Genomic DNA, 15,375 nt, shown 5'->3' with positions numbered 1-15,375 from the left:
ACATATTAACGTATTAACATAATACGTTTATGGAATTTGTGACAGCGATAATTGCTATAAAGAGCAGAAACGCACAGCGTGACTTTTTTGCTATTTCCTACACCCAAAACCAGCAAGCTTATAAAATTGTCTTCGATTGATTAAAGATCTCTAGGAATAGCCTAGCTATATAAGTTTGTGCATGTCAGTTCATCGGGTAGGTCTAGTGAAACCCTTATGAAAACAACTAATTTTGAAGAGCAAGCAGAAGACCATCAATATGGGATCTGCATCCACTTGAACTAAGAAATGTATAAAAATAAAACGTAAGCCCCATGGCCGTGTAAACATTTAGACAGAAGTTAACGAGGCTAGGCTCATCTTCAATTACTCATATATTAGTTTAGACACAGATATTTGAACACATTTTATTTTTATTAATTTTAAGGCACAAAAAGGCCTTTTTATTTTGGTGCATCCTAATTTTTTCAACATAAAAAAAGGAGAAAACGACAAAATGAATACATAAGATTAATTGAAGGTGTGCTTTGGGCCCAATCACCGTGCCTAAAAAGCTTAACGTGTCTAGGCCTAGCCTAAATAATAATGATATGTCGACTCATTCAGATAGAAATATTGATGTTGATGGAATGAGGGTGCTCTTGTTTTTTTCGCTTTGACCTACTTTTATGGAATTTGGAGCTAATTTCAAATACTTTATCGCCGAGATTGGACTTTCAAAAACACTTGACGGAATGGAAATAACCTTCTCTGAAATATGTGACTGATTTGATTGTTCAGTGAAATGTGCGGCTTCTGATAGCCTGATATCAGTTGGTAAATCTAGGCGAATCTAGTCTTCATTGCCCACATTGTACAAAGATAACTTGCCAGGCAAGGTAATAAGCTTATATGCCGACTGGCAGCTTTGATTTTAAATAAAAATATTTAGCAGTACAGTAACAATTATAGGTATCAAATATTCAACCTTCAGACATACACTTCTTTTGAACTTTTTCAGGGGATAATGTATAATTTTACCAAGTTTCATCAAAATCTGTCCAGAATTTGGCCTTCTAGAGTGTTTACAGGCTAAAACTTGGAATGCTTTAAGAACAAGGGTAATATATCATACTGATACGATCATGACCAACCGACGGAAAGACATGGGTGACGGCAATATTAGTGTTGAAACGGTTAGTAAATTTTACGAACCGGATAATCGTCGGCAATAACCGTTTGTTACCCGGTTAATTACTAAAAGATTATAAAAGGAGTCAAAAACCACATTTGCGGCGGTAACTTACCATTAACTAAATTAGATTAAGTGTAAAAGAGGAGGGTTACTAAAAAGTAATATGATCGTTATAACTGTTTTATTCTAAGCATAAAAAATGATAAAAATGAATGAAATGATGAAAATAATAACAAAACTTATTTAGGTATTAAAACACTAGAACCTGCTTAAAAAACACTGTGTTACATTTCCGCAATACAAAAAAAAAAAAAATAACAAGATTCAACGAACAGTGGCGCGTGCCATTATGATTACAGTGCTACAGTGCTGATTTGTTTAACCTAATTAACGCAACGGTGCACACAGCGACTGTCGACTATCGTGACTCGATTATCCAGAACGAGTAAATAGTTGAACATATCAAAAAAGAGGCTTGATAATCTTGAGCACAATTCTTGCAACTCCTTAATGTTTTGATAATTGATACCCTATCTTGATTTATTAATCTCAATTGTTCAATCAATAAAGATGTTTATTTACTAAAGAAAACAGCTTAAAGACTCATACAGTGATGAATTTTCTGTCAAAATTGCTCTCTTTTTACTTCTTATAAAATTGACGATTAACCGATTATCTCAAATCAGACCCAGTTACCCGAGAAACACTACCCAAAAATGGTTAACTGATTAACCGTTTCAACACTAGGCAATATACAAGAAATAGAACGAAGTACTCCAATCATTTCATTTGCTAGTGGAATCAAAGTTGACATCGCTTGAAATTCCACATAGAAGACAAAGCGGACCAAAGACGAATAAATTTTATTATGGACTAACGTTAAAGACGCATTGTTATGACATTGTTTGTCTAACCTCCGCTCTTCGTCAAACATATACATCAACTGACCTAATAATCAGGGCTTACGTTCTGGTTGGCGGTTCGCAAATTGTAAAATCAGAACATTGAATTTGAGGCAGTGGTCGGTCTTCTATAGACAAGCAGGGTATCGGTTTCCTCCCAAGGTCACAGGAGCTGACATTGAAAATACAATAAACTGAGGTCCTGCATGACTACATGATTCCCTTCTTCATTAGCCCAAACAGATGCAGTAAAGTAGGACGTTCAACTCCATTTCAATTTGAGACTGTGTCATCTGTTGTTTTATCATATCCTGAAAAAAACTAATATTTTGGTAGTTTAAGTCACACTGATTAGCTAACTTGTATTTGTGTTTTTGTGAATTGTTGATTATTTCAGTATGAAGTTTGTATTGATTACAAACAAGTATTCAAATAATGACAGTAAAATCCATGCCGTATTTTCTAATATTGTTCTCTCTGTGGTATCTATAGTAACTACCAAACATTATAGATCATTATGTAAAGAGGCCATAAAAAATTCTGAAAATCCTAGACCAAAACAGTTTCTATTAAAAAAACCTTTCAAGAAATTACAGTAATCTTACATTTTGCTTACATTTGGTAGATTATTGATCTAGCTGATCCTAGAACCTATTTTGCATGGGATGAAATCAGAACTGACTGTGTAGTCCAATGAATTGCCATGTTTAAATGAAGCTTAATGCTGTTATTTTGGTTTTGTCAGTGATTTGTATACGCCAACATTTCCGTGCGTCCGTCTGTCCATAATTGCTCGTAATCATTCTGGAAGGCACAATTCTTGACTGGAAAGTTGGTGTGATTGTTTGTAATCAATCAAGGATGAATCCTATTAAAAGTCAGAAATATCGGAAAAATATTTAATATCAGTTATTGCCCTTGCTCTTGAAAACATGTCGTTAACGCTCTTGAAGGTTCGATTATTGACAGATTTTGATTTAACTTGGTTCGAGTGTTTTTAATCACACATGGATGAACCTTATTAAAAGTCAGAAAAATTTAAGTTTAACTCTGTTTGAGTAGCCTATTACACAATAATCCGATAACCCTTTAAACTGGTATTTTCCATTGGGCTGCCAGTTTAGAGGGGTTACACTATTTATAATATAATGTAGTTGAATTTTTTCTAGCATAAATATTTCAACATACAGTACTTAATATTATATTTTAGTATGTCATATTACAACTATGTCAACAATGTATATATATACAGTATATCTTTCATTGGTATTTAACCTTATATTAGAAATATATAGGGATCAGTGAAGAAAGGTAGTAGTGCAAGAAACTATTTTCACTTTTAATAGATATTTAGAGAAAAATGTCTAAATAGTTATTGAACATTGGCTATTTTATTAGCAGATTAAAAATATATTTGGTTAAAACTATTATGAGGTAATATGCTTTCACCAACTAGATTAGTTTACTGAAACTGTTTTAAAATAACTGTACTGTATCACAAAATGCTACATTGATCACTTGTTTCCGTTTTAGAATGAAGTCGAAGGGATTTTAAAGAGTTTTCTAAAATTTATGTGTATTAGGGACACTGATAGCATCAATTTGCGCCATTCCACATCAGTGGTTCCTTAAATTCAACATGATTTGTTATGTAGATTACACAAATATACTTCAGCTGTGGACATGATTTTTCCTAAAAGCCAAAATATCTGATGGTCTTTATTTCCCTGATACCCTTTCGAGTCAATTGTAGTCAATATCTTTAATCAGATTGTATGGTTAACTGAAACTGGCCTGCGGACATCATTTAAAATTAAATATTTGGTAGATATTCTGATGCATTTTATGTTGTTATGTAGCCTTTAGCAAATGACACAGTGATTTAGTCTAGAAGAAATGATAAAGACTTGATACTTCAGTCTGATATATATGAGCACAGGTCAAGCATATCATTGTTTAAATAATTGTCAAAATAAATCTCTAGAATCATTTGTGCTTGACATTGAAGATGTTAAATGATGACTGTTGAAGACTCAGGACAATTTGTTTATCAAGTTATTTTATAATGGTCAGTTTTTATTATAAACAGAGATAGAACTGAATTTATTCAAAGTAAAATTTAGTTACTAATATCCTTAGATACCGTACTAATATATATTGGTTCACATACTTGATACTGTAATTTATTGGATAGTCTTTAATTATGGTAAGGTTTCTATTGTTGTTTTCCTGATTAAACTTTGATATTTGATTTATTGTATGAATTTACAAAGTTTTGTATTTCCTTGGCCTAAAAAAATGTGTAAGCCTGTAGTTGTTTTGACAAGGAGCCAGTAATTAACTATTATTTGATGTGTTAATTAATATTGTATATTATGAACTGATAACAAGCATATTATCAGAGTCAGTAATAAGTGTAACTAGTGTCTTTGATCACTGATCAATATTCAATGAAGACCAGGATATGGTACAGTTACTATATCTCCCATCTCACCATTCAAGGTGAAAATCTAGTATGTAATTTGTCTATAATTAAGTAGGTTTACTCTTGATTTCTATGAGTTTAGTAGAAGTAATGTCAGTTGACTCGTTAATTTCATTATAAACTGCACATGGAAAATCACTGGCCTTGATGTTAAATTGACTAGTATATGTATATTAATCATGTCATTGAAGGGTTAATATAGTATGATTACAATTGACAGCTTAAATAAATGTGAATTATACAGTTTATCAGCAATTGGTATTACAACATAACTATAAACTACTGTTTATTTGTACAATAACACTGGAAATAAGGAAAGATTGTGAAATTGCTTTTCTATTATCTATTTTGGGCTGTATAAATACATATCAAGACTGTTAAGCCAATATCTGAAGCTAAATACTAGCAAGGAATTGTGAAATTCACTTAATATATTAGCCAATCATTGATTTTTGTGGTTTATAAGCTTTAATGATTTTATAGAGTAAACATATGTAGCTTATTTTGTAGATAAATTTCAACCAGTAACTAATATTTTATCAATCACATCAAAACAGTGCTGTTAATATGGATAACACTTTACAGTACAAAAATTTGTTTTCGTTGAGGATGCATACATACATATTTAGATCAGGAACCATTTATCATTCAAAATTAGTGTTTTTTCAAGGATGGTTTTTCATCGTAGATTTTGTTGTGAAATTGGTATCTTTTTTTTATTTTCAAGGCTTAAACATGTTAATTTGATTGATTTGATGATGGGATTGTATTTGGATGTATTGGACTTGTACGGTATGCCTACTAAGATTAGCATTAATTTGAGAAATGGATTCTGTATTAACAACCAATACTACTATTATTAATCTTCCTTCATAGTAGAACATTGCTTACCCCTATATTGCAGAAAAAATAAATTTTTGTGGTAATTTGGTCTTGTTGTTTGTACTGCTGAATAATAGTAATCAATAAGATAGACTAGAATATAGTAAGCATCAATTAGATATAGATATAGCAAGTTGTGTTATTGCGTTAAATAAAGATGTAAACTTTGATAAGAAAGGACAATATAACTTTAGTTAGACCAGATCAATCAATTTAAATAAATACTACAGGAACGTAACCTTCAAAGATTGCAGTGAATGGGACATTTTTGTTTGGTGTTGATGTTTTTGAGTGCAAGTTGACTAAAATAGAAATTATCCAACTACCTCACACCACTGGACCAGATATGTATGTACATTGCGTTAGTTTTTGCTGTCATTGTGCTAGGTTTTTGGTATGATTTTCTCTATTGAAACTCAGTTTGTTTGATCCAGTACAATGTATAAATTAAGAGAGAACAGTTTTCATTTGATTAATGGTATTGTGAATTGTTGTCAAGTGATTTATTCGAAAATAACAATTGGGTGAACAAATTAATTGGTTTAGATTAATGACACCTACCGTACTTAAATCCAGGTTAAACTTTTATTCTCAGGATATTAGGCAGTGTTTCCACTGAGAATTGTAAAGTAAAGCTTCCTCTATGTTAGCTTAGAGCCAGCTATATTGCCAAACGCACTGCGTTTACTCTGAGTTTAACGACATCGTGATGTACAAGACTACTGTTTAGACCAGTAAGAAATGCAATAGACCAGAAAGACCAGTACACCCATGCTTTAAGCTAGCTTTCAGTCGACCCCCGATAAATTGCCAAGCAGAGTGTGATCATGGCTTTACTAATACAAGGGCAACTTGGGATGATATGTCTGTTTCATATGGTTACTTTAAAGGAAGAAATTTTTTGCAAATGTTAAATACAATTGTTTGTTTGTTTATTTATTATAAAATACTGTAACCGCCTGGTGATGTTGAAAGTATTAAATAGTTATTTATTCTCAATAAGTTTTACAAAGCTGTGTTGTCTATCAAGTTAGATTTTTATATTTCTAATTCCAGTTTCTACCATGACCTTTCAGCATAATCTTACAGTGAAGCATAATTGTAACAAAATACAGAATGGACACATCATCTGACTGGGAGACATACCCTTTTACTTGCTTCTGGTCACAATTAAAATCAACCAATCAAAACCCTCGTACTAGAATTAAACATGCCACTTGTATCCATGGTAACCATGTTTATATGTCTGGAGGAAAAGACGCTACCAAACCACTGAAAGATTTCTGGAAATTTGATCTCAGTAAGTGAACACCCTTGGTTGTTAAATTCTGTTATGAAAACTGTAATTTTAACGATATTAACATCAATGATGAACCCACACAAAAATCAAGAAAATATTTAATATCACTACACACTACGGGGCACAATTTGTGAGTTATTTGAACAAAGTCTGATGAAACAATAATCATCCAAGGAAGAGAGCCCAAAGAAAAGAACCAAAAAGGTTGTGAAAAAAAAGTATGACTAAAGAAATGTTGAATATTTATGCAAATTGCCTGAATCAAACAAAGCTGCCTGTGGCGTTTTTTACCTGGCAAGTTATGCATAATTTGGAAATGAAATCTATGTCAAAGCAGAGTGTGGTCTTTTCATCGACAGACTTAACAATTTGTATTATTAATGATTTCAATATGTTGTTTTGATCCTGCAGAAAGTGAAGAATGGGAAGAAGTAGTAACAAAAGGATTAGAAATAGGTCATCTTCAAGGTCACACACTTTCTTCATATCAGGTATTTATTTTTGTTTCTAGATCATTGATCTAATATATTTAGTTAATTTTATCCCTTTCTGTTTAAGTGATGTGAGCTTATGCAAAATAAGCCTAGCCCTTTCAACCTGGAAATAAAAAATAAAACATTATATATATACCCTGAAATCCAAGTAATATAAGTTAAAGCATGTGATGTTAACGTTGTTTGATGTCACTTAGTAACGACCAGTCCATTATATATATATTGCCTAATTTTGTGGCCGCTAGTGTTGAAAGGGTTAAAGGTTAGGATATATCTTAGAGGCTATAAAGTTCAATCCAAATTGGATGAAATATTGTTATTTTCTGATATCCGATTGAAACGATAAAGAAATGTTTTGTCTTGGGAATAAAATATCCATTATGTAAAAAACAATGATGAATTATAAATGAAGCAATATTCTTATGACAGTGTTCCATTATTGCCCAACTTTAATCTAATAGTAAAAAAAAATTGATAACCAGAACATAAAAAATCATTGACAAAAATCAGATGTGCAGATATTTCTATTGGAACACTGGAAAGAAATCCTTACTCTTATATAAAGCTATAATTCTCATCTATCTTTACCAAGCTATATTCTCATCTATCTTTACCAAGCGATATGCTCATCTATCTTTACCAAGCTATATTCTCATCTATCTTTACCAAGCGATATGCTCATCTATCTTTATAAAGCTATATTCTCATCTATCTTTATCAAGCGATATGCTCATCTATCTTTACCAAGCTATATTCTCATCTATCTTTACCAAGCTATATTCTCATCTATCTTTACCAAGCGATATGCTCATCTATCTTTATCAAGCTATATTCTCATCTATCTTTACCAAGCTATATTCTCATCTATCTTTACCAAGCGATATGCTCATCTATCTTTATAAAGCTATATTCTCATCTATCTTTATAAAGCTATATTCTCATCTATCTTTACCAAGCTATATTCTCATCTATCTTTACCAAGCTATATTCTCATCTATCTTTACCAAGCTATATTCTCATCTATCTTTACCAAGCTATATTCTCATCTATCTTTATCAAGCGATATGCTCATCTATCTTTACCAAGCTATATTCTCATCTATCTTTACCAAGCTATATTCTCATCTATCTTTATCAAGCGATATGCTCATCTATCTTTATAAAGCTATATTCTCATATATCTTTTACAGAGATTGATATTAGTATTTGGAGGAGAATTTTCTAATAGTTATGACTGCGCTTCATTATTCATTTACAATCCTGGTAAGTATCATTATTGTATGATTTACTTACTATGTTAACCCTTTTCCACTGACCGAATATAGTCTTTGCCTCCTTATTCCCTTATCCCCAACCATAACAGTCTACTCCAGGTTTAGAATTTGAATCTGTTCCTTTAAAGCAGGGTTTTTACCCTTTCAGGATTCTTGATCAATTGCATTACCCCCTTCCCCCAATAAATCTGTACTATTTCATGATTTTCTCTTAGGTTTTCTCCTGCAGTTCTTTTCATTTCGAAGAATATAGGCTGCCTGAATAAAAAAACTTAAATTTTAAAAAATTTTATGCTGAACTACAAAGTTCTTCATGACCCCCTCAAAAAATTCAAATTACCACCCAGGATGAAAACCCCTGCTTTAAATTCTAGTTATGATACCCTCATGTACCTAAAACTGTTCAAGGTAGGTCTTAGAGAAAGGAAGGATAACATGAAGAGTTCAATTGTAGAATGCTGTCTCATTTTTACTTGTGAAAGTGGAATGAAAGCCTTGAGATTGATTTTTAAGTGTGTCATTTTACAGACCTAAATCACCTTCGACGATATATTGGAGATGGGAGTAACCAGCCCACTGGTAGACGCGAACATACCAGTATTATTTATAATGATAAGTTATATATATATGGAGGTTTTAATGATATGAAGGGATCAATAGGTGAATTATGGCAGTACAGCATTGGTAAGAAACCTTAGTTTAGGTCTTATTGTTTCAGACTTATTTGACTAACATTAATATTTCTAATTTCCTAAAAAACTAAAATTATGCATTTTTTTTTAAACTTCATTCAGACAATTTTAGAAAAGGTTACCAGATACTTGGTGTCTTCTTCACACCCCCTCATTAATATTCTTTATGTATTGTAGATGAAGAAGAATGGCAACTTCTACCTCAACCAACTAGAAATCATCCTGGATCACGTCATGCTCACACTGCCTGTCTCCATGGTAACAGTATGTGGATATTTGGAGGAATGAGTGATTTAACAGTTAAAAATGATTTATGGCAATATAACTTTGGTAAGATTAAAAGATTAAAATGCACTGTTAAATGATTTTCTTCATTAAAAACCAAAAACAGCCAATTTTATGTGAACTAATAGCTTAGCAATTATCAATATTTATAGCTTAGCAAATATCAATATTTATAGCTTAGCAAATATCAACATTTATAGCTTAGCAAATATCAATATTAATAGCTTATCAAATATCAATACTAATAGCTTAGCAAATATCAATATTTATAGCTTAGCAAATATCAATGTTTATAGCTTAGCAAATATCAATATTTATAGCTTAGCAAATATCAATATTTATAGCTTAGCAAATATCAACATTTATAGCTTAGCAAATATCAATATTATTAGCTTATCAAATATCAATACTAATAGCTTAGCAAATATCAATATTTATAGCTTAGCAAATATCAATATTAAAAGCTTACCAAATATCAATGTTAATAGCTTACCAAATATCAATATTTATAGCTTACCAAATATCAATGTTAATAGCTTACCAAATATCAATATTTATAGCTTAGCAAATATCAATATTAGCTTAGCAAATATCAATATTAATAGTTTAGCAAATATCAATATTTATAGCTTAGCAAATATCAATATTTATAGCTTACCAAATATCAATATTTATAGCTTAGCAAATATCAATATTAATAGCTTACCAAATATCAATATTAATAGCTTAGCAAATATCAATATTTATAAGCTTACCAAATATCAATATTAATAACTTACCAAATATCAATATTTATAGCTTAGCAAATATCAACATTTATAGCTTAGCAAATATCAACATTAATAGCTTACCAAATATAAATATTAATAGCTTACCAAATATCAATATTTATAACTTACCAAATATCAATATTTATAGCTTAGCAAATATCAATATTTATAGCTTACCAAATATCAATATTTATAGCTTACCAAATATCAACATTTATTGCTTAGCAAATATTAACATTAATAGCTTAGCAAATATCAATATTAATAGCTTAGCAAATATCAATGTTAAAAGCTTACCAAATATCAATATTTATAGCTTACCAAATATCAATATTAATAGCTTACCAAATATCAATATTAATAGCTTACCAAATATCAATGTTAATAGCTTAGCAAATATCAATATTAATAGCTTACCAAATATCAATATTTATAGCTTACCAAATATCAATGTTAATAGGTTACCAAATATCAATATTTATAGCTTACCAAATATCAATATTAATAGCTTAGCAAATATCAATGTTAATAGCTTAGCAAATATCAATATTAATAGCTTAGCAAATATCAATGTTAATAGCTTAGCAAATATCAATATTAATAGCTTACCAAATATCAATATTAAAAGCTTACCAAATATCAATGTTAATAGCTTACCAAATATCGATATTAGCTTACCAAATATCAATATTAATAGCTTAGCAAATATCAATATTAATAGCTTACCAAATATCAATGTTAATAGCTTAGCAAATATCAATATTAATAGCTTACCAAATATCAATGTTAATAGCTTACCAAATATCAATATTTATAGCTTACCAAATATCAATATTAATAGCTTAGCAAATATCAATATTAATAGCTTACCAAATATCAATGTTAATAGCTTAGCAAATATCAACATTTATAGCTTAGCAAATATCAACATTTATAGCTTAGCAAATATCAATATTAATAGCTTACCAAATATAAATATTTATAGCTTACCAAATATCAATATAAGCTTAGCAAATATCGATGTTAATAGCTTAGCAAATATCAATATTAATAGCTTAGCAAATATCAATGTTAATAGCTTAGCAAATATCAATATTAATAGCTTACCAAATATCAATATTAAAAGCTTACCAAATATCAATGTTAATAGCTTAGCAAATATCAATATTTATAGCTTAGCAAATATCAACATTAATAGCTTACCAAATATCAACATTAATAGCTTACCAAATATCAATATTAAAAGCTTACCAAATATCAATGTTAATAGCTTAGCAAATATCAATATTTATAGCTTAGCAAATATCAACATTAATAGCTTACCAAATATCAATATTAAAAGCTTACCAAATATCAATGTTAATAGCTTAGCAAATATCAATATTTATAGCTTAGCAAATATCAACATTAATAGCTTAGCAAATATCAACATTAATAGCTTACCAAATATCAATATTAATAGCTTACCAAATATCAATATTAATACAGTTCATATCCAGTTGAGAAACATGGACATTAAATAAATATTTTTAACTTAAAGGTTTTGTTTGTATATAATTTCACAAAAATGTGTTCTCATGTCCCTTCTCTATAGTGTTAAGTAATAACATGCACAGAGATGTACAGAAAATACAGAAAAGTTTTCTTTATTCTCCAGTTTTACAGAAATGGTTTCAACATAAACTATTAAATGGCCCCCCCTCATTATCAGGACATTCATCAGTTATTGTAAGTGTTTCTTCATTTATATATTTACCATGTTATAAAGCATCATGTCTTGAGTTTAGTTTAGTTAGGTGTAATATGAAATTGAGTTTGTGGTTTGTTATATACTGTGTATTTTTAGCATTTCTTGTTGAGAAATTAATAAATTATTATGAATATTTACCATTAGTAAAGATGTATCTCATCTCTTGAATAAACTGTAGAAATTATTTGATATCTTCAGGTTGGTAGTAATATGTTGATAATTGGTGGTGTCAGACATGGTCAAATTTCTTCTGATATCTGGTCACTTCATATAGGTAAGCTATAACACCTTATCACATACTACTGTCCTTGCACTTTTGGTGGTAATTCAAACTTTGTCCACTCTTTTCACCTGAATTAAAATTAGTTTCAAAGTAGTACTGATAGTCATAGATTGACTTCGTATTAAAGAGGGCTTCCGAAGAAGCAAGAACCACAGACAGCGGAATGAAAATTGGAATGGTGCAAATTGATGATATCAGTGTCCCCAATACACATAAAAAGTTTAGAAAACCTCGTTCCAATCCCTTTAACGAACAAATTTGAAAATAATGAAATGTACCCACAGCATAGAAGGCAATTTCTCGGAGGGATGTGTGTCTATATTTAATTTATATGATGTCAAGATTCTTGTATTATAAACATATCTTAACATTAATTGTAGATTCTTTAACATGGAGTAAGATAGAGCAAGATAATACAGCAGCATTACCTCCTTTGACCCAGCAGTCTGTCATAGCTGTGTCTAGCAGCAAATCTCAAACCACCAGCCAAAATAATCGTACAGCCTCTGTGCCTCAATTACAAAGGAAAAAAATCCGAGCCAGTCAATATTCATTACCTGAACGTCCAAAAACATCACCTCAAAACATTCATTCTACATCTGTTAATTTTCATAATAAAATTTTCCCTGTTGATGACAATCGCATTGAGGAGTTTCAACTTTCAACACTTGATTCATTAAAGGGAGTTAACTCTCATTGTGATATTGTACATTTTCCTCATATAGATGAGAAGCCTTTATTAAATGATAGTTTAGGTAACATTAGTGTAGGTGTAGATAATTGTGCTAATGATATATCAGAAATGAACGATTTCAGTACACAGGACAAAGTTAAAAAACACAACAATTCAAAACGATTTTCAAAGAAATCTGAAGAGCACAATTTTTACGACTTGTGTTCAAAGTGTAAAATAAGTGAAAATTATTCTCAACCGACTGCAAAACATAACAATGTTTATCGTTCTTATTGTGCTTTGTGTTCTCAACCTTTACGTCACTCAAGACATGAAAGTGACATCACAGTTGAAGATTTAGAACATTTGGACAAGGAAATTAAAAAACATGGAGATACATTATCAAATTCTTTCAAAGACATGCAAGAACAACAAAACTTCCTTGAAAATATTGAACTAAAAGATTTTAAGCCAGGAGGCTGTTCAGCATTCGGAAGATGTGATGTTATTTCTATGTGTAATCATTGTCATTCTTCCCATGTCTGTTGTCGTGGTGATGGTCAGAGTGGTGGAAGTGTTGAAGACTCATTCATGACATCTAATGTGGTATCTATAGCCACACAAACAGATATTAATGAAGGGAGGAATTATACTGCAACTGAACAAAAGTATTTATATCAGTCTGCTTTAGATGATGGTGACTCAGGTATTGATGATGAGGTAGGAATGATAAGTTTTATTATTTATTAACTTGCCATTGCCTTCTTACCAAATGTTGTATGTATCTTGAAGAACTTTATCTTATTTGAAATAATATGTTTGTTAAAATGTGTGTATGCAGAATAGATACAAGTATATGGGAGCTTAAGACCATTGTATCACAACATATCAAAGCTAATAACAAAATGACAGTTCATTTCTCATGTTTTGTTACCATTGTAATATTTTCTATTATTATGATTTTCAGAATAACTGTGCAGTGAATGATAAAGTTGAAGTGTTAGTGTTTGGAGGAAAGTCTGTAACAAGGAATACAGTTGAGGTATCGCCAATAACTGTATGGAAATTAACAATACCATATTAATTATCTTATCTCCAATAGATGGTATTTCAGTAATTGACATCCTTAATCATCTATTTAAATCTTCTTTATATACATCTTTATTATCCATATGATACAGTATTTTTACCTACATTTTCCATACTAGAGGTGTTTTTGTGATGTTCCATGACATTTTTTTACTTACACTGTATATCTGATCTATTACTCTGAACATAACTTTTTGGGATTCCATATCAAACAGTAAGGAGAGATGTAAAAAATAGTGTGATTCTATTTCCATGATTTATTTTTTTTTTATTTTTAACTAGGCAGCAAATATAACTGATAATGATTTCTAAAGTGTTTTACATTTTGAAACAACCTGGATGACCTCAGTTAAAACAATAACCAAATAGTTGTTAATGTATAGTTATGGTATTATTATCAATATTTTGATATTATAATGTTTGTATTCCACTGCTTATGTAAGGGGGCTGTTGATTTCTGTTGGACATAGTTTCAGATATATCAACATATTGAAAGCATAGTTTTAACAGTTTTAACTGGCCATTACTCTTGCTTTATTCTTTATTCTCAGAAAAGGAGGAATTTTCCAGTTGAAATTATTTGGGAAGTCATATTTCCCAATCTGAAATGAAATGGGCTGCAAACCATTCTTGCTGTTACTGGTATACATCACTAATAAATCTGAGCAGTCAAGCCAAATCAACAGCCATGTTCAAGATAAGATAATCTGTGATATCTAATGTTCATTATTTTAAAAATTATAATTTGTTCCATAATATCAAAATATTTTATTTTCTATTTACAATATTTTTATAATCTTAATTGTGTATAGAAACTAATACTCATTTTTACTCATGTCTGTTTTCTTATTTATAAAAATTAAACAGTGTTTTTTATCATTTCAATAAATGATATCATGTTAGGGTGAAATACAATTATAGATAAATATTGAAATAACCTGTCCTGGCAACAGTCATGTATCTGGCATCAACCTATAAAGGTGCAGGCACATGAGAGGTCTTCGTCAAGATTATTTTGTCCCCGATACTTTTATTGTCTGCAAGACAGTTTCATCATCCAATCAGTTCATTTTCCTTTCATATGCATTCTCTGCATGTGATTATCGACATGGAGATTTTTGTCTCGTATTGTGCCCTTGAAAGTCCTGACAAGAAAGTCTCCCATCCCCGCAACGGTTTCAGAGTAATTGCCCTTGACTGAGTAAAAATACATCAAATTTTGCTTAAAACTTTATTTTATCAGAAACTTGGTGAAACTTGGTATGTATGTATATATTGGTGAGATCTCAGTCAAGTACGAAATTGGTATTATTTGGATGAATG

General features: G+C 30.4%; 1 protein-coding gene across 1 annotated transcript; it reads left to right on the top strand.

The window, feature by feature from the left end:
- Nucleotides 1-6,559: 6,559 nt before the first annotated feature.
- Nucleotides 6,560-14,047, top strand: LOTGIDRAFT_166011 (hypothetical protein; the record flags this gene model as incomplete). Its single annotated transcript, XM_009063057.1, has 9 exons — nt 6,560-6,743; nt 7,155-7,234; nt 8,427-8,499; nt 9,039-9,194; nt 9,380-9,532; nt 11,915-11,985; nt 12,206-12,281; nt 12,671-13,683; nt 13,931-14,047. The coding sequence occupies 9 exons, from the start codon at nt 6,560-6,562 to the stop codon at nt 14,045-14,047; spliced, it is 1,923 nt and encodes a 640-aa protein (XP_009061305.1).
- Nucleotides 14,048-15,375: the final 1,328 nt, after the last annotated feature.

The sequence above is a fragment of the Lottia gigantea genome (genome assembly GCF_000327385.1).
Source record: "Lottia gigantea unplaced genomic scaffold LOTGIsca_55, whole genome shotgun sequence".
NCBI classification, from domain to species: Eukaryota; Metazoa; Mollusca; class Gastropoda; family Lottiidae; genus Lottia; species Lottia gigantea.
The sequence above is the reverse complement of the archived record's forward strand: the minus strand, read 5'-3'. Positions and strand labels throughout refer to the sequence as shown.